General features: G+C 32.9%; 1 protein-coding gene across 1 annotated transcript in view; it reads right to left on the bottom strand.

Annotated features, from left to right (window-relative positions):
* The window catches only part of LOC145252802 (uncharacterized), a 203101-nt gene that overhangs the window by 153559 nt on the left and 29636 nt on the right, over positions 1-19906 (bottom strand). Inside the window, exons 2-3 of the mRNA XM_080112758.1 lie at positions 4692-4849; positions 1613-1726 (exon numbers count right to left, since the gene is read on the bottom strand). Coding sequence (XP_079968884.1) covers positions 1613-1726; positions 4692-4811 — 234 coding nt within the window. The 5' untranslated portion in view covers positions 4812-4849. The remainder of the gene's footprint in view (positions 1-1612; positions 1727-4691; positions 4850-19906) is intronic.

Genomic DNA, 19906 nt, shown 5'->3' on the forward strand with positions numbered 1-19906 from the left:
GATTAGTGAAAATATTAGTAGCAGCCATTAAAGCACATTTGCAAATTAGCAAGTGTGTGCAAACTTGCATCACAAGAAAGGGAGAAAAATACACTATGTGGTCAAGGGAAGAGGCTAGTTGCATTCCAGGCAAGATGGACCTATAACAGTTGAGGGCAGGAAAATGCTGGCTAATGTCAGCGTGAGGTAACAGCGACAGAGATTTTTAAAAAGCACATTAGTAGTTGTCCAGAATTCTCCTTATATTAAAAAATAAAAATATATAAGAAAAAATTTGTAATGTATGTTACAACACGAAAAGATGTCATATTCCAAAAATTATATAAATTGATCAAGTAGTTTTTTATATAGAAAATCGATTTTAAACGATTAATGGTTACTTGTAGCCATTACAGGGTTGAAAACAAACAAAAACATCTTAAAGTTCGAATTGAATTATCTCCGTTTGTTTATTCAAAATGGCAGAGCAAGACAGTCTGTCCTTGCTTCCTCGTAAAATTTGATATTCCTAACAAGAGATTGCCACGACAGAGATTTTTAAAAAGCACATGTGTGTGCGAAAAGAAATGAAAAAGAATGAAATGCATAGTTTGGAAGGAACTGCAGATAAATGCATTTCATTTGCAATTTAAAACAAAAGGTGCTGAGTCACATTTGCATTTCTTTCCTTTGTTTGTTCCTGTAACGTTACATAGAAATTATATCACGTGCTCAGAGAAGAGAACAGAGTTTCTAGGTAGTCAAACTTGGGGACCAACAGAAGTGACATGCGTGAGAGAATTAGTATGATAAAAAAAAAATATCTGTATTATGTACATGGTGAAATAAAAATATCATATTCCAAAAATTATGTAAATTGATTGAATAGTTTTATTTTTGTAAAGAAATCTTTTAAGCAATTAATGAAAATTCGTAGGCATAAATCTCACAAGTTAAAATTGATTCAGCTATCTTCATTTGTTTGTTGTTTTTTTTATTGTTGTTTTTTTATTGTTTTCAAGACAGCTGCTCTTAGGTTACACATAAAATTTGATTTTCTTATTTAAAAATAAAACTACTTGATCAATTTTTTTTAAAATTTCAATTTTCACCCCAAATGAGGCACAGTGCCACTTTGAAGCAGGGGGTTACTATCAGTGATATAAGTTGCAGGCGTATTATGAAGAGAGATGAGCAGCAAGATGTCTGTTCACATTACACTTGAACTTCTGCATGTCAGTACAGTTGGGAAAGCAGAATCCTGGAAGGGAGTTCCAAAGTCTAGCAGTTCTGGGGAAGAAACTATTACAATAGAAGGCTTTCTTACACCTAGGGATCTCTACTGTGTAGGGGTGGGATTTAGCTGCTTGTTAGGTTTGTCGGTAGTATTTACGTCGAGGGGGTACAAGTGCTTTTAGTTCATCAGTGCATTCACCTTAGGATATGATATTTTTGTTTCATCATGGGTATGTATATCATACTGAATTTTCTTAATTTTTTTTTTTTTTTTAATGATGGACAAACCTCATATTTTTTATGATCTATTTGCCGAATCTTGGATAATGCATAGCTTATATGTTAAAAAATACATAATTTTTAAGATTCAAATTAAATATGTAAAAACAAAATGTACCATATCACCGAAGACGACCCGGAGATTGTTCAAATTCTGTCTTCCAAATATGTAGATTCCACCAGTGTTGCTGCCGAGGGCAATATATCTTTTGGAAACAGAAATGCATGTGTACTGAAATAAAATTAAAAAAAAAATAAAAAAATGGTCAGATATTCAAAGCTAGAAAAGAATTCAGCAGACGTTTGCATGACTTCTTTCCCATTATAAATTTTTTTTATTAGAAACGTTTTGATAAAATATAAAATATCCATTTCCTTGTGGCTACCATATCTGAAATTAGAAATTACGAATTGGTATTAATCAAAAATAAAAAATAAAATTTCCCTCACTATATTTTAGGCCAGATTTTTTTTTTTTTTTAACAAATTGTTTTCAATAATTTTATTTTTTGAATTGTCAAAAAATGATGAAATCAAACTGCTTTTTATAATTGAAATTTTTTTTAATTTTGAAAATATTTTTAAAAAATCGAAACAAATTTTTTTTTTTTTAATTGGGATGTTTTTTTGATAAAAAAATGTTAATAGTTTAATTATTAATTAAATATAATTATATGAAAAAGTAACAATTATTAACAAATAAAATCAAATTGCTTTTTTTTTATATATATACAAATGAAAATTAAACAAAATTTAAATATATTCATCTCTTTATATAATCTAACATAAACATCACACTATATTGAATGCAGCAGCAAGTCCTGGAAAACTGGGAATATGTTTACCAGAAACAACAGTTGGAAAGAAGTCATACACCATCCACTATGACGATGCAATTACTACAGCTAGGTACCGAGAAAACATAGCTATTAAACCTGACATAATGATACAGGACATGAAAGAGAAAGAAGCAACCTTAGTAGAAGTTAGTGTCCCTAATGATGCTGGGTTAAAAAGAACTGAGAAAGTAAAAGATAACAAAATACCAACATCTTATGTACGACATGAAAAGAAACTGGAATCTTAGGAAGATTTCCATCATTCCAGTAATTATAGGAATGACTGGACTCAGGAAAAAGAACTTCAAAAACTACCTAACAAATATACCCGGTGAACCAAGTGCAAGAGAGATACAAACAATTGCATTTAAAGAGATGGTTAGAATCTTAGTAGATATTATCTATTTTATCAATTTTTTTTTTACTTAATTATTTGGAATATTTATGATAAAGTACAACATTTCTAGATTATAGTAAAAAAAAAAAGGGGGGGGAGGTCTTGTTTCCATTGGTGATCTTTTAAACCAACGCATTTCAGGTGAAAACATTACATATCTACATGTCATGGCAAAATTTAAAAAATTATGGAAAATGACCAAGTAGAGAAATAATTACAAGCAAAAATACAATTTATCAAACTATCGAACCTTATCGTATGTTTTAACGTGAAAACTTTATGCAACTAATTCAGTACGACAAACAAGGGAGATAACCCTTGACTTAAATTAAGCATCTGCCATCTTTAAAGACGATATTTAGGAATGTAATTGTAGCTTATTTGAAATACTTCTCACACATTATCTACCCGATCATTTTTCATAATTGCTAGAATTTATACCAATTTCACCATTACAAGTAAGCACGTAATAATGTTTTCACCTGAAATGCGTTGGTTTAGAAGATCATCAATGTAAACAAAAAAAAAAAGTGTTTTACTAATTTGTTCATTTTTAACAAAAGCAAAAAATTCATTTTGTAAGTTTAACAAGTTTCTTTATCATAAGTTAAAACTTTTGTTGCTTGAATATTTTCAGACAAATCTTTGGATTATTCTATCAAACAAAAGCGAAATTATCCTGTTTAAAAAACAAAAATGTGCTCAACATTGCAAAAAGCCATTTGTAAATAAGGGGAGTAAGAAATAACTCCAGCTTCCCTTATTTTGTTCTTTAGTCTTTCCATGATGACACGATGATCTACTGCGGCACTTCAAAGACCAACGATGACCAAAGATCTCTCTGAATCTCTCTCCTTAGACCGTGAGGATCTGGTGCAATGGGGTAAAATGTGGTTACTTTTAATAAATCCAAAATCAAGCTTTTATCTTTTCAGCATAAATGCTCTGATCCCCACTTGGCTCCAATTGATAAGAATGGCTCTCATCTAAAAAAAGGCTTCTAGTTTTGACAAGTTTCTAAATTTGACCTTACTCCTAACCTGAAATGGAAGACTTACCTTATATCAAATCTGTTGCCAAAGTAGCCGGAAAAATGGTTGCATCATTTTACCATTCCAGAAGGTATCTAACTCTCAACACAATCCTCTACAGGTATAAGAACCAGATCCGTCCTAAAATAGAGTACTTTTACCATGTCTGGATGGGAGCTGCTTGGAGCACCCTATCTTGCCTTGACAATGTTTAAAACCGGCTTCAAAACTTAGGAGGTGATGCCCTTTGTTCTTCCCTGCACCCTCTTTCCCATAGAAGACACATTGTGAGCCTGTCTCTGCTTTATCATTATTTTCATGGCAAGTTCTCGCCTGAGCTCCAATTCATGGGCCCCCCCCTTGCAAAACTTTCACAAAAAACGCTCATTTAGCTACAACGACCATCAACAGTCCCCCCCCTCTTTATCTGTGCATAAATTAAAACACAAATTCCATAGACAAAACTTCTTTCCTAAAACTGCCCGTCTGTAGAACTCTGTTCTTCTGGCCTGCTTTCCAACTGACTACAATATAGTCGTCTTTAAGTCCAATGTGAACAAGAGAGACCCCCTCCCCCAAATAATCCATTTTTACCCCATTTCCAGAAATAACTATAATACACTATAATTCCTATGACCAGTGTACACTCATCAACCCTTATCCTTGAGTCACTTTTGTGCTTTAATAAGTGATAACTCCCATAAAAAAATCATTCCCTAAGCTATGTTTCTGACAAAGAGGGAATAATTGCTGTTTTCGAAGGCTAGAATCTAGTCCATCTGACACTTATTGTTGGCAAGTTTTTGACTTTAAAGGAATAATTTTTTTTGTTCCTTACATCAAGTGGCTTCATGCCTTGTCTGAAGCGATTGTCATAAAAAAAAAAAATTGTTGCAAAAATCGAGGACAACAATTTTACATTAAACTTACTTTTAGTCTGGTGGATCCTTGAAGTGGAAGTCCGAGTGGTTCCAAGGAAGATTCTACTAAAATGTCCGTCCATTGTCTCTTGCTTGTTTCTGCGGGGGATTCTGAAACTGCACTCTCCATCGGATTGTCAAGCCATTAAATTCATCAATTTCAATCAGCTTTAAATCGAAGAAAAAATAACAAACAGATTATAAAAAGAAGAAAAGGCTTAGATGAGGAACAAAATTTAATGGTGAACAAAATTTTATTTTATTTTAATCCATTATATATATATATATATATATATATATATATAGTTTAAATGTAGGTATGTTTGTATATTTGCCTAAAACTTTTGACAGGCTAAGGGCAAATATCTATTTGCATATCTAGCTAAAACTTGAAATATACAACAAATACCCGCAAAGTTGGAGTCATGATGAGACGATTCCAATATTATTCCCAATATAATTACCGATTCTGATTCTTTTTAAATCTCTAAATATCTAAATTTAGAGGGGGGGGGTCACAATTGCCATAAAAATACATTAAATGCAGATATTTTCTTAAATGTAAAAATACATTTGTTGAAGATGGTCTATCGATTTTAGTTTTATTGGTATTTTTAAACCAATAAATATTGATTATTTTATTACTATAAGCAGTGGAAGATTTTGCTTTAAGCAAAATAAAATAAAAAGACCAATAATTAGAATCATTTTTGGCATTGGAAAATAAGCACAAATTATTCCGATTCAGATATCCACAAAAGTTCCAATTTTTCTGATTCCCAATCCAGATTAATCGTCCAAACACTAATATAAGATCAATGTAATTCAGAATATATAATATCTAAAATAAAAAATTTATTATTTAGGAGTCATTTATATCTTCTAATGTTATTAATGTATCTATCAATATTATCGCGTAAAGGAAAGTAACTGATTTTTTTCACATAGTTACTTACCTTATGCCAACCAGAATTATGTGTGTGTGAATCTAGAGCGAGGAATGGGTTGGACGTTGAAGAAAGGGAGAGGAGGGGAAACGAGATAAGAGAAAAAAGAGGGGGATAGAAATTTTGTTACATTTTTGCCCTGGGAAATGCTGAGTAGTCCTGATAGCAATATTTAAATGGAGGAAGAAAGATGATTACATCATTCTACTGCTCCAGAAAGTACCAGACTCCTGATTCAATCTTCTTCCTATCTAATAGCTAAGCATGTCTTAAGATAGGATATTGCTATGTCTTAAAAATGCGACTGAAGTTACTATTTCTTAGCTTTTATATAGAAGATTTTGAAATCTGATCTTTTTTATTCTTTACAGCCCCTTTCTCACAGAAGACGTTGCTAGTCTTTCTCTACTATTTTGTTATTTCTATAGAGGATGCTCGACTGAGCTCCAATCTCAGGTTCATCTGTAACATAGCGTGGACGACTATATGCAAATGCCAAGTTGCATGCAAAGAAAAAGACTATAAAAAAGAAAAAGGGTTTTTAGTTCTATCCCACTGCAAGAACTTGGACACAAGGAAAGTGGGATTGAAAAGTCAGCGCCCCAGAGGAGAAGCCCTCTGACCTGCAAAAAATGCCTGGGAAGCTCTGTCAGCATTTCCCAATGAGGGCGCTTCAGGCGATTAGCAATATACTAACCCTTTCTCAAAGAGAGAAGGCAAAGCCTGGGAGGGTAGACCTCCTACACCTGCACAGAACTAAATTCCCACCACAAAATCAACAAGGATAAAGAGAAAAGACTTTAGAGATGTGGATGATGTTTGAGAAGATGATCACATGAGAGACATCATAGCCGTAACAGGAAGTCACGTATGGCGGGAGAATGAGTAAATAAATGTTATACAACAACAACAACAAAAAATAAAAAATAAAACAAATTAAGTCATTTCCTAATCTTTGTCTACTTTACAACTGAGGCTTCAACGTGTTGGTTCCCTGTGCAGCATTAAAAGTAAATGGTAAAAGGCATTTACAGTAAAAACTCGTCTTATTAACACAACTACAAAGAATTTTCCTTGAAACAGAATTTCCATGAACAGAGTTTCTTTCCAATAACAAAACAACAAAAGTGTAGAGAAAGACAAACAAGTCTGTGGAACACATTACTACGAGATTACTTCTCTGCTGTATACAACCTGCTCATATTCATAATGTTAACAAATACTCATCAAAATCAAATACTGTTCATTCCATTCATCATTCTAAATCCTCTCATAATATTCTTCATCATTCAACTGACAATCTATATATTTCATTAGCCTTTATCCGAAGAAAGATTTCAATTCTTGTCCAGAGTTCTCCCTATATAAAAAAATAAAAATAAAGAAAAATCTCTACAATGTACATATCTGTGATGAAACGAAAATGTCATATTCCAAAAATCATATAAATTGATCAAATAGTTTTATTTTTATAAAAAAAAAATCATTTGAAGCAATTAATGTGAATTTATAAATATTACAACAAATTTAGTAAGTATGAATTATTGTTATCTCCCTTTGTTTTCTTTTATTTTCTTTTTTTTTTTTAGATTTTTTTTTTTTTTTTTTCAAAATAACGTGCAAGACAATCACACTTTGGATACTCATAAAATTTGATTTCTTATTTCAAAATAAAACTATTTGATCACATTATGTGATTTTTGGAACATGATTTCGTTTTTTTTTACAGGTACATACATTATACTGGTATTGCTTTATTTTTGTTTTTTAATATGAGGGAAATTCTGAGCAACTATCAAGATTTCTTAAGTGAGATTTTTTTTTAATAACCCCGCCGTTGGATTCTTTTTAATCAATTCCCCATCTGTTTGACAGACAACACATAAAACACTCACAAATGTTTGCTCGAGAGAAATCATAATATTTATGCAACGCACTAGTAAATCAAACATTAAAAGGCGTAATTAACCACATACAAAAACAACTTGCTCGAAATACAACATCGCAATATTCAACAACATAAATATGTTGATTGGTAATTGACACGACAATCATCATTAGAAGTTGGGAAACAACAATAAATGTGTCAATGGCGTTGCTCATCTTGTCAAGATATTTCATTTATTTTTGAGAGCTGATATTAAAATCATTTTTGAGTCTCTATATTGTTGAGGTCTTGAAGATTTAAAAGACAACAGCAAATCATAAGTCTTAGACTTAGATCTGATGACTTCAGAGGAAGATTAAATTTTCACAGTATAAGGAGACGCATCTAGAACAGGATACTTTATTACTTCATTTGGTAATCTATTCCAAGGTCTTTCACGAAAAACACCCGTCTAGCTGAATCCACTGTGAAAAATTTCCCCCACTCTTTATCTGTGCCTAAATCAAAATGCGGATTCCATGAACAAAGCTTCTTTCTTAGAACTGCACGCCTGTTGAACTCTGTTCCGTCTGCCTGCTTCCCACTGGACTACAACTTGGATGTCTTCAAGTCCAATGTTAACAAATTCCTAATCAACCACCCCCTTAAGTAAACACTTCATCAAATCTCCAAACTAACGTAATGTACTTGCAATAACCCTTATCCCTGAGTGGCTTCCGGGCCTTGATAAGTGGTGATCACTGTGTAAAAAAAAAAAAAAAAAAAAGGTCTAGCAATTCTAATTGAGAAAGAAATCCTTGAGTTCAACTGAAATCAGCATAGAAATAGTTCAGTTTATTCAAAATCAGAGACGAAATATTTTCTTGTGTTCATGTAGACCTCTTTCTGGTGCAGGAGTGAATAATAGGTCCTTAAGTATATCATAATGATCATCAATGAGATTGTAGGCCAAAATGAGATCATTGTGTACTTGTCGCCTTGCACCATTCGAGTAACTAGTCTTTGAATTTTCTTCAAATGCTAGATATTACGTATTAGATATGGAGAAATATTTCAGGAGTGAGTAGGTCCTGATGTATATCATAATGCCCTTTGAGGAGTTCTAGGCCCAAATCAGATCACTGCATAATCATCGACACTCAAGAAGTGGAAAAGAAAAAGATAGAAAGAACAGATAGAAAAGAAGGGCAATGACAAAAATAAATGATCGAGAAAGTAAAGAAAAATGAAGGAAAAAATGAAAAAGACAAGAAAAACAGAAAAAAGCAGAAAATTAAAAAAAAAAAGAAAACAGAAAAGGAAAAACTAAAAAAGAATGAAAAATAGAAAAAAGGAAACAGAAAAGAAAGAAAAGTAAAAGATAAATAAAGAAAAAAAGAAAGTCAAGGAAAGAAAGAGGAAACAGAAAAGAAAAAGAAAAGAAATAAGAAACAATAGAAAAAATGAAAGAAAAGAAAAAACAATAGAAAAAAGAAAGAAAAACGAAACATAAGAAAGTAAAAAAACAACGAAAGAAAGAAAAAATAAAAGAAAAATGAAAGAAAAAATAAAAGAATAGAAAAAAACGAGAAAAAAGAAAGAAACAAAGAAAGAAAAAAGAAAAGTAAAAATGAAAAAAAAAAGTTAAACAACAACAGAAAAAAAAAACAATCAAAGAAAGAAAAAAGAAAGAAAGTATAAAAGATATGATTATTCCTCCCACTTCAATCAAAGTCTATTCATTTGTCTTCTGTCCGGGTGGATAATTATTGACTATCAAACAATTGCTGTACAAAGGTTTCATAACACTATTTAAATGTTATTGAGCAACTTGAAATAACAGTAACACTCATGTGCGTTACAGATTGGGTAATTATTAGGAAATCTTATAACAAACTAACTCTACTTCGCGTTGTCCGGGAGTTTTTTTATTTCCATTTTTGTTAAAGTCAGCTTCCCCATTTATATTTTCTCTTGATTACCTTCTTGTAAGAAAATATTTATATTTTTCAGAATATGTTAGGCTAAATTTCCATGAAGAAAGTTTCTTTCCAAAGATTTCTTGCTTGTGGAACACACTGCTAAAGGATTGCTTCCTTGCAGATTAAAACAGTCATCTTCAAATCCAATGTAAATAAATAAATATCATAAATTAATCAAATTTTATTAATTTCATTCATCCCTTTGAATCCTCGTTTTAATTTTTTTCATATAAGTGAGGGTATGTTTAAAGAAACTTATAGACACCAGTGATAGAAACTGATCAATCAAATGGATCCACGTTCTACTAGCAACCAATCAGTAACTTTTTTTTTTTTTTTTAATTACAATTACACCCCAAACAAGGCACATTGCCACTTTGGTGTAGGGGGCTACTATCAGGGGTAGCAACTACTGGGGCACTATGTTGGGATTTGGGCAGCAAGATGTCGGTTCACGTTACACTTGAACTTCTGCATGTCAGTACAGTTGGGGAAGCAGGGACCTGGAATGGAATTCTAGAGTCTAGCAGTTCTGGGGAAGAAACTACTGGAGTAGAAAGATCTTTTACATCTAGGGATCTCTACTGCGTGGGGTGGGATTTTGCTGCCTGTCGAGTTTGTCAAGGGTGTCTACATCGTGGGGGCACAAGTGTCTGCAGTTTGTCAGAGCATTCACCCTTAAAATACTTGTAAAACAGGCAGAGGGATGCAACGTTTAGTCGATGGGACAGAGGCTGAAGCTTAGATGCCAGTTCAGGGCCTATCAGATTGGCGGCTCTCTTTTGAACCTTGTCTAGGAGCGAGAGACTAGCAGTAGATGCACCAGCCCAAATGTGACAGCAATACTCCAGACATGGGCGCTGCATAAAAATATCAAATCTTTAAGACTTCCCATATATAATTTTTCATGTCCACACAAGAAAGATCTTTACTTTTTTTTTGCCTACAAAAATTTAATGTCCAAGGCTAAAACAGATCAGCTACCCACCAAAAACTCTTTCTCATCTCCAGGACTTATACAGATCAGCTACCCACTGAAAACTATTTTTTATCTACAGGACTTTTACAGATTAGCTACCCATTGGAAACTCTTCTGAAATTAAACATGGCTTTCAATTCAAAACCTCTAATTCATCAATCAACTATCAACCATCTCATTAACCCTTATCTTCAAGTGGGTTTTCGCCTTGATAAGTGGCAACTCATGGTTGTGTCATACATAAGAACTGGTAGAGTAGCTTAGGAGAGACGTTGAAAGGTATGCCGAAACCCTCCCATTTCAGGATATACAAGCTTCGACCACGAACATGCATTCAGTAAGGCGACTTATGAGATTATTACTTGAATAAGTAGCTATGACCACTCAGTTACTTCAAACGAACATATCCTTCTCACAGGACATATAAAAAATCAATTGCAGACGTCTTTAAATCCCATAAATAGGTTTGACTTTTGGCAAATGTACACTATAGTTAACGAAAACAGGAGTAACAAAAATAAATTCAACTGTTTGAACTACTGTTCTCATCTTGAGTGTTATTTGCACAACGTTTCAGTTGATGTAACTTCCAATCTTCTCCAGGTGTATCTTGTTGATCTCGGGAATCTGCATAGAATTTCAAACCAAACTTTTCAAATCAGTTTTAACTTCTGGAGGCTGAAAGTTCAATCCTCAATGCAGACAACACTTGAAAAATACAATTGCAAATTACTTGGAGCTTCTACCCAGTTATGGTTGACAGAACGAGAACATGCTACCCTTGTAGCTATAGATACGCTTGAAGAAGGTCGGAGGTCACATCAACCGAAATACTGTGAAAATAAAATTCAAATAGATAATATTAGTTGGAATAATCAAAATAATATGAATAATCGATCTTCATCAAAAAAATTCAGAAACCTATTAGGTAGTGTTGGGACGATTCCAATATTTTTCCGATTCTGATACAATTATCGATTCCGATTCTGTATAAATCTCTAAATATTTAACTATAAAATTAGTATTTTGACCTGATTACTGTAAAGATATTAAATATACCCACATTTTCTCAAATGTAAAACCAATTGTGAAGGAGAGATCTATAAATTTTAGTTTTACTGGACATTTAAAATTAATAAATATTTAAAGTTTAACGGTTTAAAGACCAAACAAGTGCAGAATTCTTTTTTTTTTTTTTTTTTAATAAACAAACATTATTTTATTAAAATCAAATTCGATATTTCGATCCATAACAGTTTTTTTTTCTTCTTTTGTTTTACATACAATGCTGCTGGTGGTAATGCCTGGCACAAAAAAAAAAGAAAAAAGAATGAAGATTCTGTTATGGATCGAAATATCGAATTTGATTTTAATAAAATAATGTTTATTTATTAAAAAAAAAAAAAAAATTCTGCACTTGATTGGTCTTTAAACTGCTAAACTTTAAATTTCATATCAACTCATAGCTTTTAACACGGTAGACTTTATCATGTAACAAATATTTATTATTTCATTATTTCTACCAGCAGTGGAAGACTTTGCTTAAACCAAAATCAAATAAAAAAAGATAATTAAAGGAATCGTTTTGGCAACGGAAAATAGACGCAAATTTTTCTGATTCCGATACCCCAAAAAGTTCCGATTTTTCCAATTCCTCATTCTGCTTAACCGTCCCAACATTATTAATAGGATTTGTTATTCCCCCATAAGTACTTGATTAATAGTAAAATTGAGCCATCTCCTTAAATAATCAAATTCTGCTCAATTTTCTCCATTATTGATCCTTATGCTGTTGTTTCATTGACCACCGTACACTCATTAACCTTGAGTGACCTTTAGATTTTGATAAAAAAAAATTTTTTTAAATGAGGCCGTCGAGAAGTTTTGTTACGTCGATGATACCACTGCAGCATAAGGTGGAGTAGATGCTAGTGTGATTGGAGTAATTTCCGTAAGTTCATAAAGCATCCATTATCACTAACCAGCAGAGAATTACCACTGTCAATTAGGGGAAGAGTTTATCAGGTATGTATATGCAGTGTGATGATAATTAAAAGTTAAACCTGGCGAGTGAGGGTTGAGGATATGTGTTGCATGAAGAGAAATAATATGAGAATGATACGATGGATGTGTAATATGAATCTTAAAGACAGGTTTAGATCTGATTACCTGAGAGGAATATTAAATCTGGACAGTATAGGTGTGTACAGAATCGAAGACTTTGATAGTATGGCCATGTTAAAAGAAGGTTGGTTGGTTGGTTGGTTGTTTTGTTTTACGGCATATCAACCCTTTTCAGGTTATTTAATGCCGAATCTGATGATTTTGAAGAACAATTTTTTAATATAGTATATTTGTTTTTTAAGTCGTATTCTATTTAACCCATAGTTGGGACCCTAACAGGTGCTACCACTCCGGGTCAGAGTGGACCTGGGAACAATGGCAATTAAAGGGTGGCTCCACACTCCCTAAGGCCTGCAAGCTGAGGTCTCACCATCGGATATAGTTTAAGGTCATATCCAGGACCGTTAAAAGAAGGAATGAGAGTTCTTGGGTTAGTAGATGTAGAACAGTTGGGGTAGCAGGTTGAGTTTCCAGAAAGAGGCTGAGGAAAACATGGGAGGAAATGATAAAAATGGATTCAGGAGAAAGAGGGATAGATAAAGACCTGGCCAGAGATAGGTTATTTTGAAAGTCAATTTATTAAAGCTGTTTAATGCATCATATTTGGATTCTTAAATTTCTTTCAGTGAAAAATTCTAATAATTATGTCATTTATAATCGTAGAAATGTCTTCGTTATGTTTTAAAATTAAGAAATCTTGCTTTATTCTGTTAACTTTTAAGAAGCGCATTTGACATATCCACAAACTGGTTAGAAGATGTAGAACAGTTGAGGTAGCAGGTTCAGTTCTTATGAGAAGTGGCAAGAAAAACATTGAAGTGATAAAAATGGATTTGAGAGAAAGAGGGATAGATAAAGACCTGGCCAGAGATAGGTTAAATATTTGCCAGCATGATCTCATTTGTAATCAGAGAAAGTTCTTCATTCATGTCTAAAAATTAATGGATGTGTAATGTGAGTTTTAAAGAAAGGTTTTGTTCTGATGGCCTCAGTAAAAGGGAGAAATGTGTAGAACATGAGACTGAGATGGTATGGTCACCTTAAATGAATGGATGAGAAGGCTTGAATTAGTACATGTAGAACAGTTGAGATAGCAGGGTCAGTTGCCACGGGACGACTACAGAAAACATGAGAGAAAGTAAGGAAGGATTTGGGACAAAATAGGATAAATAAGGACCTGGCCAGACAGAAATTGGCTTTCAAAGGAATTCATCCTTTGAAATTCAATTTCTAAAAGCCATCAAACACATGCCAGCATGGAAAACAAACATTAAACAGATGATGAAAAAAGAATAGATGAGAGCACTTTGGTTAGTAAGTGTAGGACAGTTGAAATAGCAAGGTCAACTGGCAGAGGATGACCATTAAAAAATGGGAGGAAATGATGAAGACGGCTTTGAGAGAAAGTAAGATTAATAAAAGCCTTACCTCGAGAAGGGAGGACTAAATTGTTAACAACGCAAACTGAAAACCAGGCTGTGCCAAGTTTGAATCCAATTTGCTTTAAAAAAACATTTTTTATCAAATCAACACTTGACCTTGTGTCTCACCTCTTGAAAAGGGGGTACGAGGTGCCTTTAATAAGTTTTCAGACTTTTTTTCACATGGGCATTTTTATTGATAGTACACACATGGAACTCTAGTCCCTTTCGAGGTAATTTCCTTCGACTGCAATGCATTTGTTGTACGGTTCCAACAATTTATGAAAAACCTCATGGAAGACTTCTTGTGTGAGTGGATTAATGACCCTCATCACAGCCTCTTTCATCTCCTCAGTTGTCTCATAACGAAAGCCTTTAAGGGGTTATCCTGACGCTCCGCACTCCTTTGTTTACCTCGGAAGTGACGTCACACAAATCTTATAATACGGATGGCTACAATTGTAAAAATAATTTGTTTTATTTTTCTTTCATTTTGAGCTCCTTTTTTCTCCCGTTTGTTTTTGTTTTCTACAATTAATAAACCAGTTCGTTGTCAGCGACCTCAATTACCTATAAAAAAAAACAAATCAGAGTGGTCGGTGTTCTGTAGTAGCGGATCTGGATATTTATCAAACTTTTATATTATAAAAGGGTGCTTCTGCATTTTACGACCCGTGCTATTTTTTAATAGTATTTTCAAGTTAAATTCAAGTTTCACGATATTTTTTTTAAATTTAATTGTTAGGTGAAAGTACAGAATAGTTACAATACACCCTCCCTTCCCCATGTTAAATAATAGGTTTCTAAATAATAGTGTTAAAAATAGCTCGGGTCGTAAAGTGCAGGAGTACCTATAAAAGGTAACGCTGGATCGGAAAACGAGCTCAAAATGAAAATAAAATAAATTCTCCGCTCAAAATAAGAAATGGGAGAAAAAAAAAAAAGTTAAATTCTCCGCTGTGTTAGTAATTAAAAACTAAAACAAGTTCTCAAAATGAAAAGAAATGTTAGATTCTCCGCTCAAATACCAATATAACAAATGGGAGAGAAAAAAAATTAAATTCGCTACTGTGTTGGTAATTAATTTAGCTCAAAATGAAAGAAAAATAAAACAAATTATTTTTACAATTGTAGCCATCCGTATTATAAGATTTGTGTGACGTCACTTCCGAGGTAAACAGAGGAGTGTGGAGCGTCAGGATAACACTTTAATGTTTTCCTTCAGCTTAGGGAATAACTTAAACTCACAGAGAGCAAGGTCTGGACTATAAGGAGAGTGAGGAACTGTCTTGATGCCCATCTTGGTCAAATAGCTTGTGACAAGAATGGAGTTGTGGACTGATTCATTTGTGCAAATCGTATGCATCTTCAGTTCCTCGCAAACAATTGTGTGTACAGTTCCCACACTGACATCAAACTGTGTACTTATTGTCTCTATAGACATACGACGGTCCTTATGCATGAAATTCTTTATTTGGCCAATCAACTTTGGTATTGTAACTTCCTTACTCCTTCCACACCTCTCATCATTCCTCACAGACTTCCTGCTTTCCTTGAATCTCTTATGCCACTCAAAAACTGTGTGCTGAACAGGCGACTGAGATGCTATGGCAACATTAAATGAATGGACGGGAGGGTTTGAATTAGTACATGTAGAACAGTTGAGGTAGCAGGGTCAGTTGCCACGGGACAACTACAGAAAAAAATGGGAGAAATATTGTTTCATTTTTTAAGAGGAAGAGTACTATCAAGATTTAACGAAAAATGATATCCACGGCTTCACATTAAAAAAAAAAACATGATTACAAAGCTAAAAAGCCATTAAAAATATCGAGCTGAAATTTTTTATTTTTTACATGGAGGTCACCACTTATCAAGGCCCAGAGGCCACTCAGGGATAAGGATTATTGCGTGTACAGTAATCAATGAGATAGTATTGTAGTAATCATTAGTATTGGAGATTTGATAGAGTGTCTTACTTAAGCGGGCGGTTTGTCAGGAATTTGTTTATGTTGGACTTGAAGACATCCAAGTTGTAGGCAGGTGGGAAACATGCAAATGGAAGAGAGTTCCACAGTCGTGCACTTCTTAGAAAGAAGCTCTGCTCATGGAATCTACGTTTGGATTTAGGCACAGATAAAGAGTGGGGAAAATTATTGACAGTAGTTTCAGCTGCAATTGCAATCCCCCTTCAATCCCCCTTCTAAAAATTTAACAACTAATTTGTTCAATCTTTCTTTTTCTCCGAATCTGACAATTTGATTCTTAATCTAACATCTTGTCAGATTTTGAAAGTCAGACTCAAACAGCATTTAAGCTTACAAATGCAATCTTATCTCTGATTAGCTAATTCGCATTTGTTACTATTGCACCATGTTCAAAATATAACATTTTTAGCTACAATTTCTTTTTAAAAATTACTGAATCTACCTCAAACAAATGCTAATGAAATATTTTTAAATAATCGTTCAAAAATAAAAATAAGCAAGAGTGATGACTCATGTTTAATTGAAAAATATGATGGAAGTTATCTACCTTAAATTTAAAAATTAAAAAATAAATTCCAATGTAATTCACTATATTCTGGGCAATGATGCTGGGTAGTTGATGATATTAATAATCATTTAAAAATAAAAATCAGCAAGAGTGATGACTCGTATTTAAATGAAGAATATGATAGAAGTTACTTACCTTAAATTTCAAAATTGAAAAAATAGAAAATAAATTCAAAAGTACTTCACTATATTCCAGGCAATGATGCTAGGTAGTCGATAATAATCATTTAAAAATAAAAAATCACCAAGAGCAATGACTCATGTTTAATTGAAGAATATGATAGGAGTTATCTACCTTAAATTTGAAAAAATAAATAAAATAAATAATTTCAAAAGTACTTCACTATATTGCAGGCAATGATGCTAGCTAGTTGATAATATAATCATTTAAAAATAAAAATCAGTCAAAGTAATGACTCATGTTTAAATGAAGAATATGATAGGAGTTATCTACCTTAAATGTAAAAATTGAAAAAATAAAAATAAACAAATTTAAAAGTACTTTATTTCCGGGCAATGATGCTGGATAGTTCATAAATAATCCAAAGAATTAAATCAAAAATTTCATTAAAATGTTAGAATGTGAGAGATGTGTCCTATAGCGGCATAGTTTAGTAGCTAATATTAACATAGCATTTGTTCACTAAGATACTGTTTTTTTTTGGGGGGGGGGGGGGGTTAATGCAACTGAAGATACTGCTTTTTTTTTTTTTAATGCAACTGAAACGCTTACACATAAAAGGACCATAATGCACTTATTTAAGCAAAGTAATAAGATGACCCCAATAATCCGGATAATTACATGCTTTTCAATCCAATCTCTCTATCACGTGGGTTGAGACTATACATTGTCCCTTTTTGACAAAAGGCTTTTGTGGATGTTTTTAAGTCCGGTAAAATATCTTCGTGCCAAATCTTTTAAACTATAAATCTATCCTGTCAGATTTACAAAGTCAGGCCTAAATAGCATTTAACCTGACACGTGAAACTTTGCATCTGACTAGCTAATTTCCATTTGGCAATGTAATAGCACTAGACGTTTTGCCGATTAAAAATGGGCAAAAGTTATAACCAGTTGACTTACAATGGACACTTTATGCCAGATTCATGGTTGAATAGTTAAATTTGCGTTAATTTTGCATGAAATGCTAATCCCTATTAATACCTAACTATGTATCGAGCGGATACCATATTTAATTCGCTGCACCTTACCAGAATAAAGATCCATATACAAAATTTTCACCAGATCGGACCAGTAGTTTCTGAGAAAAAGTGGAATGCACAAGCAAACTAAAAGCAATATATATATATATATATCTTATAATATAAAGCTGGGTGTGTGTGTGTGTGTGTGTGTGTGTGTGTGTGTCTGGTCACGAATAGGCTTCTATATGGTTGACTATTTTAAAAAACTGATCACATATAATGATAGATGTATCGAGACACAGGAATGGGTATGTTTGATCTGGCAGAACGGTGGTTCATTAAAATTGTGGGGTCTGTGTTCGTGCATGGTCCACAAAGTATGAAAATAAAAAAAAAATTTTAATTAAAAAAAAACGTTTACAAGTGTTTTTGATATAGATGTACATAAGAATACTTTGATAAGTATGTTTTAACTTAAATAGGGATGATATAATAAAATTGTGGGGTCTGCATTCGCGCCTGGCCTCCATAGAATGGAAATAGGCACAAACTTTAATAAAGACTTTTCATATCTATCTGCATAAGTATACTTTGATAATTATGTTTCAGTTTGAAGAAATATGGTATAATAAAATTATGGGGTGTTCGTTCACGCCTGACCTCCATAGAATGGAAATATGTCACAAAGTTTAACAAGGTTTTTTAATATAGATCCACAGAATATTGTGATAAGTGTTTCAGTGTGAACAGGTATGGTATAATAAATTATGGGGTTTATCTATTTTATTTTTACTTTCATCATATTTTGCTTTGATTTTGATACCCCCAAATTCGAAGCTATCTCTTTACAACCCTTCCTTTTCATAACCTATCACACTTTCATAAATCAGAGTCCATTTTCTGTAGGCTGTTTTTGAACCCAGTCAACGACGGGTGCTTTTGCTAGTATATATATATATATATATATATATATATATATATATATGTGTGTGTGTGTTGGGATGATTAATCAGAATCAGAAATTTGAAAAATCGGAACATTTTAGGGTATCAGAATCGGAAAAATGTATGCCTATTTTCCGATGCCAAAAACGATTCCTTTAATTCTCTTTTTTTTTTTTTATTAAATTTCTTTTTAAAAATAACTTCAACTGCTGGTAGCAATAATAAAATAAATATTTATTGATTTTAAACTATCAATAAAACTACAATCTGTAAATCACCCCCTCACAAGCGTTGTTTTTTTTTTACATTTGAGGAAATATATACACATTTATTATATGTTTTTACGGTAATCGGAACAACATAACCATTTTATAGTTAAATATTTAGAGATTTATAAAGAATCGGAATCAGTGATTGTATTGGAATCGGGAAAAATACTGGAATCATCCCATCACTATATATAACAGTAATCTATGAACATGTGTTGCTGTACTACAGCTCATCAGCGTAGTTTGACCGTTCTAGGATTCGAACATCAGACCATATGTGCTACATGGCCCTGTCGGTGGGGCATTAGAATACGCCGACTGCACCCCTGCAGAGGGTAAAAGTCCCTCAATGGGGGTCCTGGATATGACTTTAAACTATATCCAGTGGTGAGGCCCCAGCTTGTGGGCTTTGGGGAGTGTGGAGCCACCCTTTTCATTACCATTGCTCCCAGGTCCACTCTGACCTGGAGTGGTAGTACCTGTTAGGGTCCCAACTATGGGTTAAATAGAAACCGACGTGAAAACAACAAATATATTCTATTAAAAAATTTTTTCTTCAAAATCTTTGGACTTGGTATTAAATAACCCGAAAAGGGTTGATGTGCCGTAAAACAAAAACAACCAACCATATGTGCTACAGTTGGGTGCGTTAACCATTACGTCATGAAATTCTAGATTACTTTTATGTATTATTTTTATCACTTTTAAACTTATGTTAATAATGTTATTTTATTTTTTTTAGCGAGTATTAAATATGGTTATTAGCAGCTCCAACCTTGAAGAACTGGAAAATATTTTTTTCTTAGAAAAATCGCCCATATTTTTGGGACATAAATAATCAAATATTATTTATTTATTTATCATTTTACTTACTTGCCTAGTTGAAACCACTATCAATAATTTCCCCCAATCTTTATCTGTGCCTAATCCTAAACGTAGATTCTATGAACAAAGCTTCTTTCTTACAACTGCACATCTGTCGAACTATTTT

This window comes from Euprymna scolopes, chromosome 29, assembly GCF_053919585.1.
Source record: "Euprymna scolopes isolate OS-2025 chromosome 29, ASM5391958v1, whole genome shotgun sequence".
Lineage (NCBI taxonomy): Eukaryota > Metazoa > Mollusca > Cephalopoda > Sepiida > Sepiolidae > Euprymna > Euprymna scolopes.